The 21,188-nt window shown below is 34.8% G+C and overlaps 1 protein-coding gene across 6 annotated transcripts in view; it reads left to right on the top strand.

Moving 5' to 3' along the window:
- LOC122042375 (psbP domain-containing protein 5, chloroplastic-like) overlaps positions 1–19,871 on the top strand; it is a 37,157-nt gene extending 17,286 nt beyond the window's left edge. The window contains exons 4-12 of one of the 6 annotated variants that reach the window (XR_006129208.1): positions 272–321; positions 458–525; positions 700–798; positions 2,978–3,037; positions 3,147–3,206; positions 3,338–3,405; positions 3,654–3,703; positions 19,306–19,420; positions 19,565–19,871. Coding sequence is in view for 3 of the 6 variants with exons in the window: in XM_042602466.1 (XP_042458400.1) it covers positions 272–321; positions 458–525; positions 700–798; positions 2,978–3,037; positions 3,147–3,206; positions 3,338–3,392; positions 3,654–3,703; positions 19,306–19,404 (541 nt within the window). In the remaining 3 variants the exon portion in view is untranslated. Of the gene's footprint in view, positions 1–271; positions 322–457; positions 526–699; positions 799–2,977; positions 3,038–3,146; positions 3,211–3,337; positions 3,406–3,653; positions 3,704–19,305; positions 19,421–19,507 lie in introns of those variants that run through there. The other 5 variants (XM_042602466.1, XM_042602467.1, XM_042602468.1 and 2 more) reach the window with 5 other exon arrangements.
- Positions 19,872–21,188: the final 1,317 nt, after the last annotated feature.

Raw genomic sequence — 21,188 nt, 5'->3', positions numbered from 1 at the left:
AGATTGTTGTAAGTTTTTTTTTGTTATTTCTTTCCAATCGAATACTTGTAAATTACTGTGCTTTCCTTTCCCTTTCATTTTTTTTCTATAACTAGCTGGATTTGAACATATTTCTATGCTTTTTATTCAGAAATTGGTATTCTTATACTTTAATCAATTTTAGAGTATATAGTGAAACCAAAAAGATGAACAATTTCTTAATAACTTTCATTTTTCATTAGAATTAAAAGTATTACATTTTTTTATAAATGAATTTTGAATCATTTTGAAGGGTAGAATCCAGAAAACCCGAACGCTATTCTTCGGCTGCACCTCTATCACGTGAGTATTATTATATAATGTTTGGGTTATTAAACTTTTTTCAAAATTTTTATTAAACTTGTGTGAATCTTATCTTCTCAATTTTCCTTGTAACTATAATAAATGTCCATTCAATAACTAATTACTTGTTATACAGCTGATGCACGACAACGCATTGTGTCTGAGCGTGTTGACATGATCAACAATCTTGTCATTTCCGTATCAGTAAATTGATCAACTATTTCTCCACTGAACATTATTTAGATATACTAAATTTGTGGAGTTATTAGTTTCCTTTCCTAGTAGTTCTAGAATGTAGGTTCGATGCCCATGTTTGACTTCTAGAGCTCCCTGAGGATCCAGCATTATTATCTATTGAAATTAATCTGTCTTTTGCAGATTGGACCTCCAAATTCACGTTTCTTAACTTCAAATGATACGAGCTCATGGAACGCCAAAGATGTGGCCAATTCTGTTCTTGCTGACAAGTCTTCACTGGTAATTAATACCTTTTTCTTAATTAGTAATTACATCTTAAAGAAGCTAAATGGAAGTGTCGTATTCAACTTTGTAGAAATGTATACTAATAAGGTTGTGTATAATTATATATTTCAACTTTTAAATCTGAAGTTATGATTTTACTTTTGATCTAGAATCACTATTTTTTTTGCTTGTACACTTCTAGATTAAACAAACTACCTCTGCATAAGTCAACTAGCTTAGTTGCAATTTGAAAGCAACATTCAAAATCTTGAGCCATGCTGACTTTAATTGGAACGATATTGTATCGGTATCATGATGATGTTTCTTGTATGGTGCTGATAATGGGTTACAAAGGAAGGAGACATTGTCTGTGCCAAACATGGTTTTAAATCTCGTACCATGTTGAGAGAAATAGTCGAAACATATTATTCTGTTAAATTACTTAAATTCAATACCACTCTGGACAAATAATGCCTCCTTTTGCTTCATCTTCTTCCTCCTTCAACCTCTAATTTGTCATCAACACCATGCCATCGGAGCATTGACACAATCCTGAAATAATATCTTTCCCGTCAAAGACTGAAAGTACGACACGACTTGAGATTTTGAATCTTAATACTGTGTCAAGTTTTGGTAATTTACCGAAATAATATGTTTCGACCTTTTCGATGTTGACACGATACGAGATGTCAAAGCATGCTTGAAAGCGAGATTCCTTTGTAGGTACATTCACAAATTTTTTTATCTTTCTCTCTCTTTTTAGTTGTATGAAGCATAAAGTTTTATTCTGGATAAGTTATGATAAAAATTTAAGCCTTGGTGGTATGATGCTTATTCTAATGCACCAAGTATACTAGAACCTATTCATTTAAGGCATACAATATGGTTTAAAATTTTGAACCATAGTTTCAGTTTATGACTAGAACAAAATACGATTTTAGTATCGTGTCGTACCAATACAGTTTTGGTATTTTTTAAATATAAAATATATTAATTAAAAAATATTATTATAATATTTGATTACTATAAATATGATATGATCCCGAATATAGAATCGAGTCACAGGTCGAGATCCGGATCCGTACTTGGTCATGCAACACGTAAGGGGGAAAGGGAGGAGGAAAAGACTCGTCCTAGACAGAGTCCAAATCACTCAAAGGGGAAGACTCGTTTTAGACAGAGTCCCAATTACTCAATTTTTCTTTCCCTTTATTAATAATAACATTCCTTATATAAAGAGTCAAACATGACAAGATTAGGAAAGACCAATCATAAAGGAAAATAAGGAATCAAAAATAGAAAAGCTAATTAGGCCATTATTTGTTTTCTACTGTAGCAGTAGTTAAATTAGATCATTATTTATTTTCTACTAATTAAGCAATAGTTAATTTATTTCTAATAGCTAATTAGGTAGTAATTAATTTGCTTCCAACTATAGCGATGTTCAACAAAGGCATCCACCTCGGCGTCCACATCAAAATACTTACTATTAGGTTAAATTAGTATTTTAAAATTTTGGATTGAGTAAAAATCAAATTAGGATTAATTAAAGTGTAGGCATAATGATTAGGAAGTAGGTTTAAATTAAATTGAATTTAATTTATTTTAATATTTTCCCATATATTCAAGGAGGAAAGGAATAAGAAAAAAAATAAAAAGGAATTTTTTTTCCATGTGTTTAAGAAAAGGAATACAAAAAATGTGGAGAGGAAGGAGAAAGAATTAAGAGGGGAAAGAATTAACTGTTAAAAAATAAAATAATAATTAATAGTTAAAAAATAATTTTAAAAAACTCAGCAGTTATTGTGGTCTGACGGCGAGGTTTGCACATAAAATAAATTACTTGTTAAGGAAATAAATTTAAACATTTAAGGAAATATAATAATTATTATTGATTGAGTGTCAAAACTAATAAATCACCATAAACATGACTGATACCAGCCAACTTGAAACAACTTAAAATTCAAATTATTTCTAAAACAAATTACTTGTTTCTTGAGAAGTTGATTTGCTTAGTTAGTTGAAACTTAAAAGTGAGATTTCTTGTAGACACATTCACAGTTGTTTATCTTTCTATTTTTTCGTGAAATAGAGTTTTATTCTGCCCTGTAGAAGTTCTGATAAAATTTTAATCTTGATATGATCCTTATTCTAATCCAACGGGTATACTAATCCTTATTCTATTCATCTGCAGCGTATAACAACTGGGCAGCGCATGGCTGAGAGTTCTGTTCTTGATTCACATTCAGTGATAGTAAGCAAAGTTAACATTTGAGAAAATTTCTCCCTTTTTATATTTATTTAAAAGCTCTTCGTTTTTCCAAGAAAATAGTGATGCCAACTCAGATTTTTATTTTATGCAGGTCAATGAGCAACCTTACTGGTATTATGAGTACCTTGTTCGAAAATCACCAACAAAATCTGTATGTACGCCTGATATTTCCAGACCACTTATTTTTGGAAACTAAGCATTCCTCATTTCACGATTTATGAAAATTTGATTGGTTAATTGGAAGCATTTATGTGCATATTTTGATTAATCCCTTTTTCTCAGGCACCAGAGCCAAATCTATTTAGACACAATGTGGCTTCAACAGCCGAACGAGATGGTATATTGATTTGGTTTGTGTTTTTCGTCCTTGTTTCTGCTTACTTTTATGTTTCTCTATTGTCTATTTCAAAGGATGCAGTAAAATAATTATTGCTTATTGATATCTTTACATGCCTAGAATTTCTATTTTATCCATTCTATTTGTTATAATTTGCTTCATCATGTTTACTTCTTTTAGCGATAACAAAAAATTGTAGGTTTGGCTGATATTTCAATGCCTTAAATGATCTAATTTTGAATCCTGTGCTACCTTTTGCAGGATATTTGTACTCTTTAAATGCATCAACGCTTAGCAAACAGTGGGAAAATGTATGTTCTCAATCCTATCAATTCTACTATAGAAATCTATAAAATTATTTACTGCCTGCAAGTCTGTTTGCTTACTTTTCAAAATAATATTCATGTTCCTAACTTTTTACTAAATTTATCAACTTGTTCCAATGAATCAAACAATGTTAAATCATGAACTCCCTTGTTAGGTCTATGTGAATGGATGGATATTTATTTGGCATAAATTTCAACAAATAACTTAAAGGTAAAAAACTCTTAAACGTGATCATAAAAATACAGTGGATATAAGAAAGAAGTGCACGATGTAAAATAATATATTAATAATAGAATCCAATGAGTACTAAATAATCAAGGTCAACATTTTAATACCTAACCTCATTAATCTCTTATCACATATTTCTCTTAAATTTACGCTCCATGGGTTTCATCATTTCTCATATTTTCGCATTCTACATTCTACATGTATTCTTAATTTAATTACTCAAGAACCAACTTATATAATATTATATAAGGGAAGATAGCCGAGCCGGTAACCATGTGGTAGATTTGCAGAATTAAGCAAGGGTCGACTCCCGGCAACCAAACCATGGGCATGCCCTCTCACATGGGGGCTTGCTTGGTACATGATTTACTCTGTTGGGGGGGTGACTGATTTCTCCTTTGCAGAATATAAGGGAAGATAGCTATAATTTACCTAGTAAATGGTGCATCACATATAAGGATGAATGACTCAATTCATTTAGAACAAAGTGCATCATAAGCATATATCAATATATATGGTGAATGAGATGCATCGTGTATGTGTGTGTGTGTGTGTCCTAGAGATGCACCTTATAAAAACTAAGTGGTGAACAATCCGCAATCCACCTGAGAAGGACATCTTATGTAAAATGATCAAAACTTAAAAATACGCAAAGGCCCTTTTTGAGCACGGAGCTAATGATCTATTATATAAGTAATTCATTTTTTGCTTAATTTAATAAGTAGTCACGCAACTTCTTCAGCTTGGAGCTGAAGCTCTACATTTTCTTACTTCAACATAATTAGTCATGCAACTCCTTGAGAATGAGGAGCCAAAGCTTTATAGTATAAGTGTTGCATTTATTAATTCATTAATTTAATATAAGTAATAATGCAATAACTTTTAGAGAGTGTTGAGCTGAAACTCTATAGTAGAACCATTTAATTTTTGTTTAATTTAACATGAGTAGTCATGTAACTCTTTCAAAAAGCGAGCCAAAGCTTCATATTATAAGTAATCATGAAACTCTTTCAAAGGTCGAGGCCAAAGCTCTAGTCATATAACTCTACCTCTTTGATATAATGTTAGTGTTTTCGATACTGACCTATGCCATTGGATATGGGGATTTTTACTATTCTGTTATAGTGTCGACGATGAGATCTTATCGGCATTAATGTATCGGTCATACTACACAAGATGTGTTATGATTTGGATATATATTTGGAAAGATCTTATCACTGATTTCATGGGATTGGATGGATTGTGATCCCTAATCTGCAGGGATTAATTTGTAACCAGATTATATGCTTGATTAAAGTAGTTTTCCTTATTTCTTTGGTTGACATACTTGTATATAAACAGTGTATATTCTATGAATGAAGATAAGAAAAGCTTTATCTCTATTTTACCACATGGTATCATAGCAATCGAATTGATCTTGGGATTGTCCAATTATTTCTTCACTTTTCTTTGAGATTCCGGTTAATCAATCATGTCGGAAACAATTGAAAATATTTGGGATATGCACTCAACAGATCAACCAACCCTCATTTCAGGTGATTTACATAACATTCAAGCTGCATATTGATTGAATGGAAAGAATTATTTGAAGTGGTCACAACTTGTTCGCATAACCTTGAAGGAAATATGCACAAGACCTGATTCAAAAGATCCCAAGTTTGCTGTGTGGGATGAAACAAATTCATTAGTGATGTCGTGGTTGTGGAATTCAATGATTCTAGGAATAAGTGACACATGCATGTTCCTTGGGACAGCCAAGGAAATTTGGGATACCATCAAGCAAACATATTCCAAAGTTCATGACGCAGACCAAATATATGAGATTGACCAAAACCTTAGCCACGAAACAAGGAAGAGTGTACAATCATTGAGTACTCTAACCTCTTGTAAGGCTTATGGCAAGAATTAAATCACTATTAGTGTATCGAAATGTGTGGGACTAATGCGGTCATTCTTGAAAAGAAACACATTTATGATTTTCTTGTTGGCCTTAATGTTGAATTTGATACACTAAGGATACAGATCTTGGGAAAAGAGGACTTACCATCTCTAAATGAGACCATCTCCATCATCCACACTGAAGAAGGTAGGAGTGTTATGCTTGAAGATCAGACCTCTAATGGGTCAGCCCTTGTGACAAAATGTATCACTTTATAGTCTCTTGAAGAAGTCAATAAGCCAGCAGAATTTTCAAAGTTGTTTTTTCAAGCAATCAAGGGAATCTCTTTGGTGCAATTATTGTAGAAAATTAGGTCATGGAAGACTTGTTGGAAATTAAATGGGAGACCTCCAAACATGAATAGAAATTTCTCCAGCAAAATTAAAAAAGAATGAGGATAAGCACATACTGCTAATAGCCATCCAAGCAGGGAAGAAAACTCAAATTCTGGGTTAAGCAAAGAAGATATTAAGTTTAAGAATTTCTTAGGGGCACGTGAAGCACCATCTATAGCAGGTACATGTTTGTTGGGTTTTCAGGTATTTCTTCTGCCTTGTTATCCTAATGCTTCAAATTTAAGCACATGGGTGATTAATTCGGGTGCCACGAACTATATGACCTATTCTTCTAAAATTTTCATTACCTATACCCTATGCTCTAGCCAAAAGAAGATCATAGTAACCAATGGATTCACTGTCACTGTTGCAGGTCAGGGTGATGTTTATATAAATGGTAATCTCTCAAAAATATGTTCTTCTTGTTCCCATACTCCTTACCAATTTAGTCTCTATCAAAAGGCTCACTAGAGATTCTAATTGTACTGTGATCCTCTACCCATCTCATTGTATATTTCAGGAACTAGGCACGAAGGGGAAGATTAGACATGCTAGTGAAAGTGAAGGTCTTTACCATTTGAAGAACACAGTGGAAGTAATAGAGTTGCGAGTTCCTTTCCTTTTCTTGTTTGTCCACCATTTTCAATAAAGATAAAGTTTGACTTTATCATTGTCTTTTAGGTCATCCATCAATTCATGTTCTTAGGTTTATGTTCCCGTCCTTGGTTAACAAGTCTTTTCTTTAAGAATTTTCATTGTATTGATTGCGAGCTTGTTAAACACAAATACTCTTCTTTTCCAATAGGTAATACAAAGGCATTTGTTTCTTTTTCACTTATTGACAGTGACATTTGGGGACCCTCTACAGTACGTAACATTTCTGGGGCAAGATGACTTGTTTCTTTCATTGATGATTGTACTCGAGTGACCTGATATACCTAATGAAAAATAAATATGATGTAAGCATTATCTTTCAGAATTTCTATCACATTGTCAAAACTCAATTTAATGTTGGAATCAAAAGAATTCATTCAGATAATGCTAGGGAGTACTTCAATCAAACACTCACTCCTTTCTTTCAAAAACAAGGAATCATTAATGAATCCTCGGGTGTTTACACCCCTCAATAAAATGAGATAGCTGAATGGAAGAATGACCATCTTCTTGCTATCACAATAGCATCCTCATTTCATAAAAATGCTCATAAAATGACCATCTTTTTACATCAACCTATCTCATAAATCAACTCCCAACAAAGATCCTTGAGCTTAAAAGTCCTTTGGAAATTCTTTCCTAACTTCACAATTTCAAACAATCTGATCCCTTTGATCTTTGGTAGTATTGCCTTTGTCCATATTCATCCTCATAATAGGGGAAAACATGACCCAAGAGCTCTTCAATGTGTATTCATCGGCAATTCTTCCATTCAAAAGGGGTACAAATGTTTCCATCCCCCAACTTTTTTTTTTGTATCGGTTGATGTTACCTTTGAAGCAGCATCCTATTTTCCTAATTCCTATCTTCGGGGGGAGAATTTAAGTAAAGATAGAGCAAAAGATCAGTTTTTTCTCGAGTTTCCAAGTCAATCTAGTTGTACCACTATGGAACCATCATCTACTATCGCTGATTTAAATCCTACCCATTAATCTAGCTCACATGAAATGATCAAGGAACAAGGAATTCAAGACACCACTACACCTCCACTAAAATTTTATGCTAGAAGGCCAAAGCTCAACACTTTCACTAAGGATGTTCAATCATCACCTTTCAAGCTATAGTTCAACCACCTAACCATCATGTTCAAACTCCAAGATTATTTTGGACTCAAATAAAGAAGCAGCTCCAACCCCTAAGGAATCAAACCATGACACCACAGAGCCAAATGATTGGGATATACCTACATCACTAAGAAAGGGAGTTAGAACATGCACCAAACATCCTTTGCATTCATTCTTGTCTTACCAGAACTTATCCCAGAATCTTCGAGCCTCCCTTACTAATTTACATTCTATTCCCATTCCAAAAAACTTAACTGAAGCATTAGGGAACAAGAAGTGGGAAAATGCCATGAAAGTGAATATGGAAGGCTTGGAGAAAAATAAAACTTGGGAATTGGTTAAGATGCCGAAAGGGAAGAAATTGGTTGGATGCAAATGAGCGTTGACAATTAAATACAAGTCAGATGGTTCATTGTTAAGATATAAAGCGTGTTTGGTTGCAAAAGGATATAACCAAACCTATGACATAGATTACATGAAAACATTTGCTCCAGTTGCAAAGATGAATACAATCCGAGTACTTTTGTCATTGGTAGCTAACTTTGGATGGAACTTGCTTTGATGTAAAAAATGTTTTTTGCATGGTGATCTCGAGGAGCAAATTTATATGGAAATTCCTCCGGGAGTTAAATCAGAAATTGGGATGCTTTGCAAATTAAACAAGGCATTGTGAACTCAAGCAGACCCCATGGCTTGGTTTGGAAGATTTACAAAAGCAATGATCGCATTGTGTTACAAGCAATTCCAAGGGGATCATACACTATTTGTGCGACATTCAAATTCAGGGCAAGTAACCACATTACTAGTTTATGTGGACGATATTGTAGTAATAGGGAATGATGCTGAAGGAATGCAAAGATTAAGCCCGTGCTTAGAAAAATAATTTGATATTAAGGAGCTTGACAGATTGCAATATTTCTTAGAAATTGAAGTGGCTCATTCAAAGCAAGGAAATTTTATATCACAACATAAATATGTTTTAGATTTGTTGAATGGAACTGAAATGCTAGGGTGTAAGCCAATTGGTACACCAATTGAAACTAACCATGGATTATCTGATGCCCCTGAAGGTATAGTAGTTGATAAGAATTCCTATCAAAGACTTGTAGGAAGATTGATATATTTGTCATACACAAGACCTGACATAGCTTTTGTTGTCAGTGTGACCAGCCAGTTTTTGCACATTCCAAGAGCGATGCACCTCAAAGTTGTTCATAGAATTCAACAAGAGGAATTTTGCTTAAGAAAGCAAGAAACATAACACTAGAATCCTATACAGATGTTGATTATGTTGGTTCTCTAGTTGACAGAAGATCAACCTCGGGTTATTATACATTTCTTAGGGGCAATCTTGTAACATGGAGCAGTAACAAACAAAGTGTAGTGGCAAGATCAAGTGAATTCGAATTCAGATCAATGGCACTAGGAATATGTAAATTGTTGTGGTTAAAAATAGTTTTGGAAGACTTAAGAGTAAAGTGGGATGGTCCTATGAGATTATATTGCGATAACAATTCAACAATTAGCTTTGCACATAACCTCGTGCAACATGGTCGAACGAAATACATTGAAGTGAACATACACTTCATAAAGGAGAAGCTAGATAACAGGCTAATTCACGCCATTTATCTCAACCAAAGACCAGTTGGCAGATATTTTTACAAAAGGACAATTGGGTATATCTTTCCAACGTATGATTAACAAGCTTGGAATGGAAGATATTCATTCACCCGCTTGAGGGAGAGTGTTGAGATTTGGATATATATTTGGAAAGATCTTATCACTGATTTCATGGGATTGGATGAATTATAATCCCTAATTTGTAGGGATTAATTTGTAACCCGATTATATGCTTTATTAGAGTAGTTTTCCTTATTTCTTTGATTGACATACTTATATCTAAACAATGTATATTTTTGTGAATGAAGATAAGAAAATTTTTCTCTCTATTTTACTACAATTTGCGTGGTCGGCCATGATTTTCTCGCATGCTCGTGATCAACATGGAAGATAGAAAGAATCACTTGATATCTTCTGTTGATCATGCAAGAGGCTAAAAGTGATGGCGCTATGTTGGATTGCTAAAGGGGAGGGTGAATATGGTGCCGCAAATAAAATTTATTTTTATCCTACTACAATCTTAGCAAGTTCATAAAAACATTAATAGTGGAAAATATATACAGAAAATAAGCACATGTTGTATGCAATGGTACAATTGGTTTAACGTGGTTAGGTGGTTTAACATGGTTCAACAACACCTAGGCTCCTAGTCCATGATCTATGATCTTTTGGAAGATCACTCCCGGAATTCTTTTACTTTCTCATCTTCAGTAAAATATCGAAGATGGAGAAATCTCTTACAGAATTGTCAATTATATCTTAGAGTAGTATGACAAGGAATTAGAGCTTTGTAAGAAAGCTCCTCAACAAAAGAACAATAAAATAGATTAGTCGATTGATCGCTTCTCTGCTTGTGATTGTTCTTGCGACTACAATTTCATCCAAGACCATAAGTGGATCACTTGTCCATCAACAGTTGACTAGTTTAATCATTTCTCCCGACATCAGATTGAATCTTGAGATGAACACTTCATCCAAGGTCGTTAGTTGACTAAACATTGCTCATAAGTGGATTGCCTTCATCGTTTTTTCTAGTATTGACCATTTTGATTCTGAAGTTGCAGTCAACTAGTTATAAGCGGATAGTCAACTATACCACTTAAGATAAACTTACAGTTAGTTTCTAGTCGATTGACTCTTAGACGAATGATAATTTAATTCTGATTTATCTAATAGGTTAGTTTGCTACCCTTAGTGGATTGGTAATTAAAGTTCTACTCTTGCCCAATTACAAGTTCACTTACCTCTCAACTCACAACAACTACCGTTTGCCATCTTCAATAGTTTGCCGCTAGAATTCTCGCCCCTTGGATATACCAGATCCTCCAACTTTTTTTATGTGCCATCCTTCTCGTTCCACTTGCTTGTTCTTCATACTCTTCTACCAAAGTCCTTGTTCCTTGAATGCACGAAGCCTCTTAGCTCCCTTTCCGTGTCATCCTTTATGCTCATTCACATCTTTTGCCTCTCAACACAAGGATCTTTGATTTATTGTCTTGCGATCCCTTTGTTTTGTCCTTGTCCTACAATACCTCGTGTGTTCCATACTAACCTTCTCCGATCTAATTTAAACCTTGAATCATCAAATACTACATGTAAATATACTTAAGCCCCACACTTAGATACACAAATTAAATCACAAGTGTAGACCTAATTTATTCAATGATGTACTCTCTAAAAACAATGCACGGATATAGACATAACTCTTCTACTCTTCCATTACATCACTTATTTTATTAATCCCACTTGGGGGAAGATTTGCGTGTTATTTTGCCACATCATAACTACATACCTAGTATTCTTGGGGGCATTAATGTATCTAGGGGAAATGTCAAAGTAGTATCTGAATATTATTATCAACTCTCCTTGACCAACATTATCAAAGGATAGAAGGAAGGTCACCATGCTGCAGAATAGGCGAGAGTTGATGATGACCATGATATATCTAGATTGCCATCAGCCTGATCCATGAGCATCTCCTATGGAGGAGAATATGAACATTGGATTTGCTCATATGGTTGACTTTGAGGAGGTAGTTGACACTCACCTAGTTGAGCTTGAGCGGGAATATAGAACGATTGACACTCGACTTACTGTGCTCAGCTCCCAGTTCAACGTCTTCCAACATTGGCAACTCGAGATGTGTGAGATGATGAGGGAGTGACATATTGGCCAACATCCTCCGGCTTTTAGTTGCACTTTGGTTAGATGTCATATATGCTTGTATTTGATATTCATTCTCTTCAGTGATGATTATTTGCACTTTTATATGTATGAACATTTTTATGTTTATGGATGCATGTTTCCTTTTTCGTACTAGTAGCTTGTGCTTTCTTACAATTGTGATCACTTATGTGTGATCCTTCTTACTTGATGGTGTGCATGGTAAATTTCATACAACTTGTGTGTTTTCACTTTATACACTTTGTTTGAGTCATATCAAATTAGTGAGGTTAAAATCGTTTAGGATATGCCTTCATTGATTTGTAGGTCTTGGCTAATTGTCCATTAGAATACACTTTATTTGCACTTCCATGTGTATGAACATTTTGATGTTTATGATGCATGTTTTTTTTCGTAATACTAGCTTGTGTTTTCTTATTATTGTTATCACTTGTGTGTGATCCTCCTTATTTGATGATGTGCATGGTACATTCCATACAGCTTGTGGTTGTTCACTTTATACAGTTTGTATGAATCATCAAATTAGCCAGGTAAAACACGATTAGAATATGCCTTTATTGATTTGTAGGTCTTAGTTAATTGCCCATTAGACTATCTTTGTATTTTGCCACCCTATCGCCCATGATAAAGGACTAACAGAACAATTCACTGTAATACCGCCCTCTTGATACATGGTTGGCGCTTACCAAAATCAATTTTTACTGACAACCCCTAAGAATTTTTTTTTTTAAAAGTAATTTTTCCCACATAGGATACTGCCGCTCTTGAGGGGAAGTCACAGGTATCTTTGATCCTTGAGGTTATAACTATTTTTGATGGATGACAAGGGGAAGAAGATAGGTTTAAGTTATACTTATTTGATGTTGCATTACTTCTTATATTATTTTTTTCCGCGTACATGTTTCTTACTTGTGGATGTATATTTGCTCTTATTTGACTTAACTTAAATGAGTTGTCAAATATCAAAAGGAAGGGGGTATGTGGTTTCAATATTTGGACCAAGTTTTAACTTAGGTATTATTTTTGATCTTACATGGTGTGTCAAGGATGCAAATGGAAGAAACTTGACAGGTATGCTAGTGTAATCATGAAAATCTAAGTAGGTCGACAATGACCTAATACTTAGTGCTAGTAGGTCATGAGATTGGATGTTAGGTGAGGTATTCCAGAAAGGTTGAGGATCATATTCTTAATATAGATGAAGTCCAGGTTAGGGAAATCGGATGTCTTATGCTAGGCAAGGAAGTTTAGGAAGGTCGAGGAGCATATTCTTGACAACGATGAAGGCCTAGCGGACTGAATGCTAGGCAACAAAGACCCAGAGATGATGAGACTTGAGACATGGAAGTTTCGAATGCACGAATGCCTTTTGGCAAATTATAAGCTTTGGTGAGCTTTGAGAGTCTTGAGTGAATTGTATGCTTAAGGGCGTGTAGAACTTAAACATAGGCAAAACTCGATCATTTGAATGATTGAGCTTTAGTAGACAATCGGAAAACCTAAAATCCTATTGACTCAATTTGTGGTTTTAGGCTAGTTAACTTATGATTTCCAAACAATTGACTCAACAATAATAAAGACTCAAGATATGTGGTTTTGGGTGTAGTCAACGATGGACATCAATCAATTAATGCAACCACAAATGTGAATTAAGTTTTAAGGTTTAACCGGTTGACAGATGGAAATTAGATAGTTCATGTGTCATGTCCATTGACAGCGTTGGGGTGGGGTGAATAGCGATTCACATTTCTTGTTCATTGATCACGTGCTTTGATGGGTAAAAACCGCAATGTATGACTGTCGTCAAGTAATAAAAGATTATTCATCCTACATGGACAAATCAAATACTACTCAGAATCGTGAAGCAGGTTATCTAAATGATCGAAAACACAAGAGTTGAAAGAGAAAGAAAACAAATCAAGAAAATTCGAGAAGTCGTATGAGAAAATTGGTCTTAAGAGTAATCTTAGGATTTCGGTTTTGCTACGAAGATTGTTTGCACACTAAATACTATTCACTCTCTTGCCTCAATGTTTATACACATGTAGGTAGTCTATCCTGAGGTGACCGGTATAGACTTTTGGAATTATATCAGTGTGTCTACCCAAACGTGATGTCTACTTTCAGGGTAACCTTACTAAAGCGATTGCTTTCTCAGGGAGGCCCCTATTATGATACTGCACGTAGGTGTTATCCCCTACTTCATGATACCGAATCAGGGTAAACCCATTAAGCTTTGTGATAGTTAATGCTACCCTTGTGAGGTTTTAAATTAATTTCGTAAACAACCCCTCATGTCTCGATTTTTATGAGTCGGAGAGTTGGGTTCACCTTTCGGTCCTTTTCCGCTCCCATGAAATATGAAGATGTATTGTTAGTCATGTATGTGCAATAAAGTCAGACCATGGAATAAACATATCATGTAGCAAAGAAAGATAATAAAACGAACGTCGACAATACATTTGGGCTACTCCCTAATCTTAGAATTTAAAGTACTACTTCATGGAAATGAAGTTACAACCGGAAGACAAGAGGGAAGACATTCTACAACTCAAAGCAAAGAGAAGAGAAGAGGAAGCTTAGTCGTGATGGTTGCTAGCGTCTTTGAAAGAACTCCAAGCTCTATGGTGGACGGAAACTTTAAGGCTCCTTGGAAACAACTCTCCTAGGGTTCCCATTCACGAGGAAACACCTCCTCCCTGGTTCAAGAGCCTCTTAGAGGCTTCTATAACCTTCCAAACGCGTCCAAATCTATTATGAATTCCTAAAGTAGCGAGGTGCCGCCCTCGAGCCACTGCCAATTCGTGTTGTGCCAAAGCAGTTGGAGACAGGGCCTACTACAACCGTGTTAGCTGGCACCGCCAAACCGTGTCTGGCTCGGGAATGAAGATCATAGATTTGATAGGATTTGGAAAGGCCTGTTTGCGATAGAGATTGACACGGTCGTGCCTGGGGGCACGACCATGGCGTGACAGGCTCTGGAATTGTCATGGTTGCTCCATTTCACGTCTGGTTTTGGCTAGAGGAACACGCTCGTGTCATGGGACACAACTAGAGTGTGTTCTTTGCTGTAAGTTTGCATTCCAAGGTGTTTTAGCTCTAATTAAGCTTTGGTTTCACATCCTGTCAATTAAAAGCACAAAGAGCAAATCTTTGAATGAAAAGAGTAAAAGCAACAAAAAGAGAATGAAAGTATGCAAGATATGTTCATGTGATGAAACTAAAGGTATGCAAAACAATACTAAAAACTATGCATGAATTACACACATCATGCTTGTCTACAAAAGGTTAATATGCAGTGGAAATAAAAACACATCCTAATAACAAACTCAAGAATACCTCAATTTTATATGATTCGGAGCCCCTTATTCCTACTTTACAGCCTAGAGGTAGAGAAACCTCTAAGTAGCATCACTCTTCTTTCTTTTTGTTGGAGATTTTCCAGAGGTAAAGAAACCTCTTATGAATCTGTTCTTACAAATTGATATGGGTTATGATAGGTCGGCCTGGCGAATGAAGGAGGGGACAAGGTCGAGAAAGATAAGAGAAGCATATAGTCGGTCGAGTGAAGACCGAGTGAGCACCCATGTGCTCATATACGCTCGGTCGGGCAAAGCTCGATCGAGCGTAAAGCCACTTAGTCTTATATATGGTTCTCAGCACATTACCAGCCGATCGAAGGCCGAGTGAGCACCCATGTGCTCGTATACACTCAGCTGGGCAAAGCCCGATCGAGCGTAAAGGCACTTAGCCTTATATATGGTTCTCAGCACGTTACTGGCCGATTGAAGGCCGAGCGAACACCCATGTGCTCGTATACACTGGGCCGAGCAAAGCCCGATCAAGCGTAAAAACACTTAACCTTATATATGGTTCTCAACACGTTACAGGTCGATCAAAGGCCGAGCGAGCACCCATGTGCTCATATACGCTCGGCTGAACAAAGTCCGATCGAGTGTAAAGACACTTAGCCTTATATATGGTTCTCAGCACGTTACTGCCGATCAAAGGCCGAGCGAGCACCCATGTGCTCGTATACGCTCGGCCGGGCAAAGCCCGATCGAGCGCAGAGATACTTAGCCTTATATCGCTTTTAGCATGATACCGGCCAAATGAAGGTCGAGCAAGCATCAAGGCGTTTATGTACACTCAACCGGGTGAAGACCGACTGAGTGTAAGGGCCTACTCAGCAGAAGGTGTTCTAATTATATATATGGTGAACGACCGACCAAGGTATTCCTGTTATATATATATGGCCGACTTGTACGATCGACCGAGGCATTCCTGTTATATATACGGTCGGCTTGAACGATCGACCAAGGTATTCTTATAAATGCGGTCGGCTTGAACGACCGACCGTGACATGCTTAACCGATGATATATATATATATATATATATATATATATATATATATATATATATATATATATATATATATATATATATATATACGGCCGACTTGAATGACCGACCGAGACATTTGACAGAGGGCATTCTTATTACATATGCGGCTAGCTTAAACAACTGGCCGAAACATTCTCTATAGAAGCACATAAATATGACAGCTTATCAAATTTAGCGGGAAACATCTTCTAGAAGCTTCTTCAGTTATAGTGATATCTCACAAACGACAAAAAAGGTACATCTGGGTTATAAAAAAAGATTCCTTAAAGGATTATTGCACGAAGCATAGAAGATGACTTCATCTTGTAACAAACTCTAACAAATCGAGGATCACCTCACGACTACGGAGGTCGTGTGAGGTAGTATAAAAAGGGGAATCCTCTACGTTGGCAAGGTACGCAAGTTCTAGCATTTAAACTCTGTTTCAAAGTATTTTAGTTATTGTTCTTCATCTTCTTCTTCTTCTTCTTCTTCTTCTTCCACATTTGAGAGAGAAATTGACTTGAGCGTCGGAGGGTCTAGCCAGGGATCCCCACCCCGATCTTAGGTCACTAACGCTTTATTGATTTGTCTCACTGTGCGTAGGATCGCGGAGGACTTCTTCTAGATCATCTTCAGCAAGGAGTATCGTTCATCGGAGCTAACGTGTCATCTCGTAGATTTCAGACAGGATCACAAACAATACAAGTCGAACATAAATATATAAAGGATATCAAATGCAATTGAAATAAACAAGTTTGCACAAAAGAATTTTGCTTTGATCGTGTTGTGGTTACTTTAGGTTGCTTCCTAAAGGTCACCAACCTTCGAAGAATCGACTATTGAAATATCCATGAAAATCCTCTTTCAAGGTTGTTGTCATGATTGGAATTCATCTATTAGTTGACTGCTTGCTCCTTTGCAATCGACTATTATGCTACAATTCAAACATTACTCTACTCTATTAGTTTAACGACTCCATCTATCAAAGCATCAGTCGATTGATTGATAATCAATCGACTGTCTTAATCGATTGGAAAGCTTTCTGTGTCGACTGTTACCATCAAATAGTCGATTGCTCATACTATAAATAATTCGTGACTCTCATCAATCGCCTGGTAATGCTATATCAACCGACTCATACCTTTGTTTCAGCCTTACCAAAGCTAAACTCTTACCTTGTCTAGTATTCGGTTGATTCTAACCTACCAAGACTTTTACTTCCTAGCATCCAATTAACCTTGACCTATCGGGACTTCACCATTGCAAAATATTCGAACCATCTTGACTGCTTGGACTTCCCTTATTATGCCTGACATCCAATCCTTTATGACCCATTAGGACTTCAACTCACATGTCTAACATCCAATTCTTCATAACTTATTGTGCTCAACATCCGATGACCTATTAGGACTTCTCTCCCATGCCTAACATCCGGTCCTTTATAACCTATTAGGACTTCACTCACATACATAACATCTTATCCTCCATGACCTATTAGGACTTCACTCACATGCCTAACATCCAATTCTTCATGACTTGTTAGGACTTCTCTCATTATTAAGTATTCAGTCAATCATGATTCACTTAGACTTTACCCTTGCTAACTCTCTATTAGCCTTAACTACCAAGTGCTCGGATAATAGTGACCTATTTGAACTTCACTCTTGCCAACTCCCTATTGGACTTCCAATTGTCAAGTGTCCGATCAACTGTGAGTTTCACTTTTGCCAACTCCTTGTCGGACTTTCAACTAGCAAGTTTTGAGTCAATCGTGATCCACGTGAATTTCGCTTTTGCCAACTCCTTATTGGACTTTCAAGTAGCAAGTTTCAAGTCAATTGTGACTCACTTGAATTTTTTCACTATCAAGTATCTAGTCCTTGATCTATTTACGTCTTGCTCAACCATCAAACATATTGATTAAACATCGAAACCTAACTCGAGTTTAGTCAATCTTGACCCGAGATCTCGATTGCGCCAACACACTAATGTAACCATTAGCACTATGCTTTTGTCATTTTTTGGTTCAATTGATTAATGCAACTATGAGTCAGCTAAGCTTTGAGATTGGTCAGTTTTGACCAATCTGAGTGATGGATATAGGTAGTCAACTAATGTAACTACAAATATATTTTTATATTTTACCCTAAATCATTTCACTAATAGTTTCATAAATTCCTTAAGAGATATATAATTTTAATTTCACCATGAAATTTCACTAAACTTAATAAATTTATAATATATAATTGTACTTTAAATTTCAATTTCACCTTCAAAATTTCACGTTGTACCATTTTACAAATTTAGTTATTGCCCTTAATTTTTTATTATTTTAAATTTGAAATTGAAATTTCACTTGACCATCATCATTTTTGAATCTCTCAATGTGCCCCCAAAAGTTGACACTTAAATTTCACTTTACCAATCAAAATTTTTTTATTTTTGTTTCAATCCTAAACTTTTAAAAGATCAGTTATCCCTCATTTTGTAACACAATTTTACCCTATAAAATTACAATATACTCCTTGATCAAAATGTGAGATTTTATCCTCCATATCATGCATAAAAATTACAATGCACCCGCTTAAATATTTTTTAATATTTATTTCACCCTTTAAAAACTACACTAAATTTATAGATTTCTCTCACATCACACTTTGCACTAGTTTTTTTTTTTTTTTAATTTTAACTTTACCACTAAAGTTTTACTAATCCCATATATTTTAATTTTTAATTTTACTCTTTTGATTTTAATTTCACCCTCAAATTTTCATTTTTTCTTAATATTATGTCCGTAAATATTTTAATTTATTTTTTAATTTCTACATTAAAACTTTGTGTTGCCCTCACCATTTTTAAATATTTCAAGTTTTCCATGGACGATTCCAACTTCTTATCTCACCCTCCAAATTTTATAGTTCATTAGAATTTATCAAACTCGTTCTGTTTGATTAGGATTCACTATTGTTACTCTATGTTCAAACTCACATATTGTTGATTTTCACTATCCCATTGGTTTTATTATCTCCCTGATTTCAGGATCATATGATTCCAGTTTCAGAACTAAAATTCTTTCAAATCCGTAACATTCTGAACGGTTGGGTTTTTTCTGCAGTTGGGCCCTGTACTTCAAAAGACGGTAGAATCTTTTCGTCTCCTCCCTCCTACGGAAAATTATGTTCCCCCATTTAAGGACCCTTGGAGGTTTTGGTGACGACTACAATGTTTTGGTATGAAACCTTCCAACGTGTCTACAGATGGCTTTCATTGTATTTTTTGTATATACCTTGCTTGGTGTTTGGATTTGTTTATGCAAGGAATGAGCACTGCATCATCTACTGGGGATCTTTAACTATGCTTTATTTCTGAAGCAGCTGCATCAGCACGCTGGGTTACATGACGTCTGCTCCCTGAGAATTTGCACCATTTTAGGTGGAAAGCTTGTGAAGCAAAACTATCATCCTGTACTAGTAGCCTACTGCAGTTCTTTTCCCAACATTTTTAGCCAGCTGCATTATATTTTAGATTCTTTTTTTCTCAGTGTGGATGTATGTTTGAACTGTTAATGTTTGCCCCCTTGATACTCTCTCCTTGAGACCTCATTCCTTCTTTCAAATGAGCGTGGGGAACTCAATCCTCTGTTTTTTGGGAGAAATTAATCATTGTTTCTTTCAAATTTAATTATGAGATGTTTGTACATGTGAATGCAGTGGCTGCTATCGCTACGAGAAAACATGGCTTTGGAATAGATTTTTGATATGAAATTAAAATCTATTTTAGGTTTAGATAAATTAGAGATGGATTTGTTACAAAATTACTAATTACGTTTCATTTTAATAAAATATAATATTTAGAAGAAAAAAAATATTTGAGACAGAATTTGAAATGAATTTGACATGAAATTATAAATAAATTTTTATTGAAAAAATAAATATAAATTATAGATAGAATTGAATTCATATAAATTGTCACAAAATTTATTTAAAATTTAATGAAAATTGAGATAGAAAATAATCTGTTTTAAATTTATATAAATTAATGATAAATTTTGTTTAAATAGAATTAAAATCGATTTTAGATTTATATAAATTAGAGCCACATTCGGTATAAAACTTATTTGTTACAAATAAAATTTGAAATTGTATAATTTCTGCCATAAATTTATTTACAATTTAATGAATAATTAACATAAAAAATAATCAATTTCAAATTTATATAAATTATTGATAATTTTTTAAATATAAATAAAATATGTTTCAGATTTAAATTAGAGATATATTTGTTACGAAATTTAAAATAATATAATTTCTATCAAATATATCGTTTAAAATTTAATAAAAAATTGAGATAGAAAATTTTATTTCAAATTTATATAAATTAGAGATGGAATTTTAAGATAGAAATAAAATCTATTTTAAATTTACGTAAATTAGAGATTAATTTAAAATGTAATTTAAATAAATTTGAGATGAAATTATAAATATTTTTTATAAATAAAAATAAATACATATTATAAATTAGAGACATATTTTTAAGATAAATAAAATCTATTTTAAATATATGTAAATTAGAGATGAATTTAAAATGTAATATAAAATAAATATTAGATAAAGTTGAAAATAAATTTTTATAAATAAAAATTACAAATAAAAGATAAAATAGATTTAAAATAATATATAAATTTTAATTTTTCTTTAAACTTATTAATCTTATTTAATTTCTTTTCCCAATACTTTATTTCCCTCTTAGCCTAATTCCTTTCTCGGTAACCTAACCCTCTCCTTCGCACTCTTGACGCCCGAGGTCGCGCAACTCGCGCTGCAGTGAGGACGTCGGTGGCCACCTTGCGTTGCGCAAGGCGGCTGCGGAGAGGACATCGGCGACCGTCTTGCGTAGCGGCGAGGACGTCAGCGGTCGCCTCGCGCTGCGGCAAGGACAACGACGGCCCCCTTCCCGTTGCAACGAGGACAACGACCCCCTTCGCGTTGCAACGAGGAC

This window comes from Zingiber officinale, chromosome 2A (genome assembly GCF_018446385.1).
Source record: "Zingiber officinale cultivar Zhangliang chromosome 2A, Zo_v1.1, whole genome shotgun sequence".
In the NCBI taxonomy this organism is placed as follows: domain Eukaryota; kingdom Viridiplantae; phylum Streptophyta; class Magnoliopsida; order Zingiberales; family Zingiberaceae; genus Zingiber; species Zingiber officinale.
Note: the sequence above shows the minus strand (reverse complement) of the source record. Positions and strands in the feature narration are given on the sequence as shown.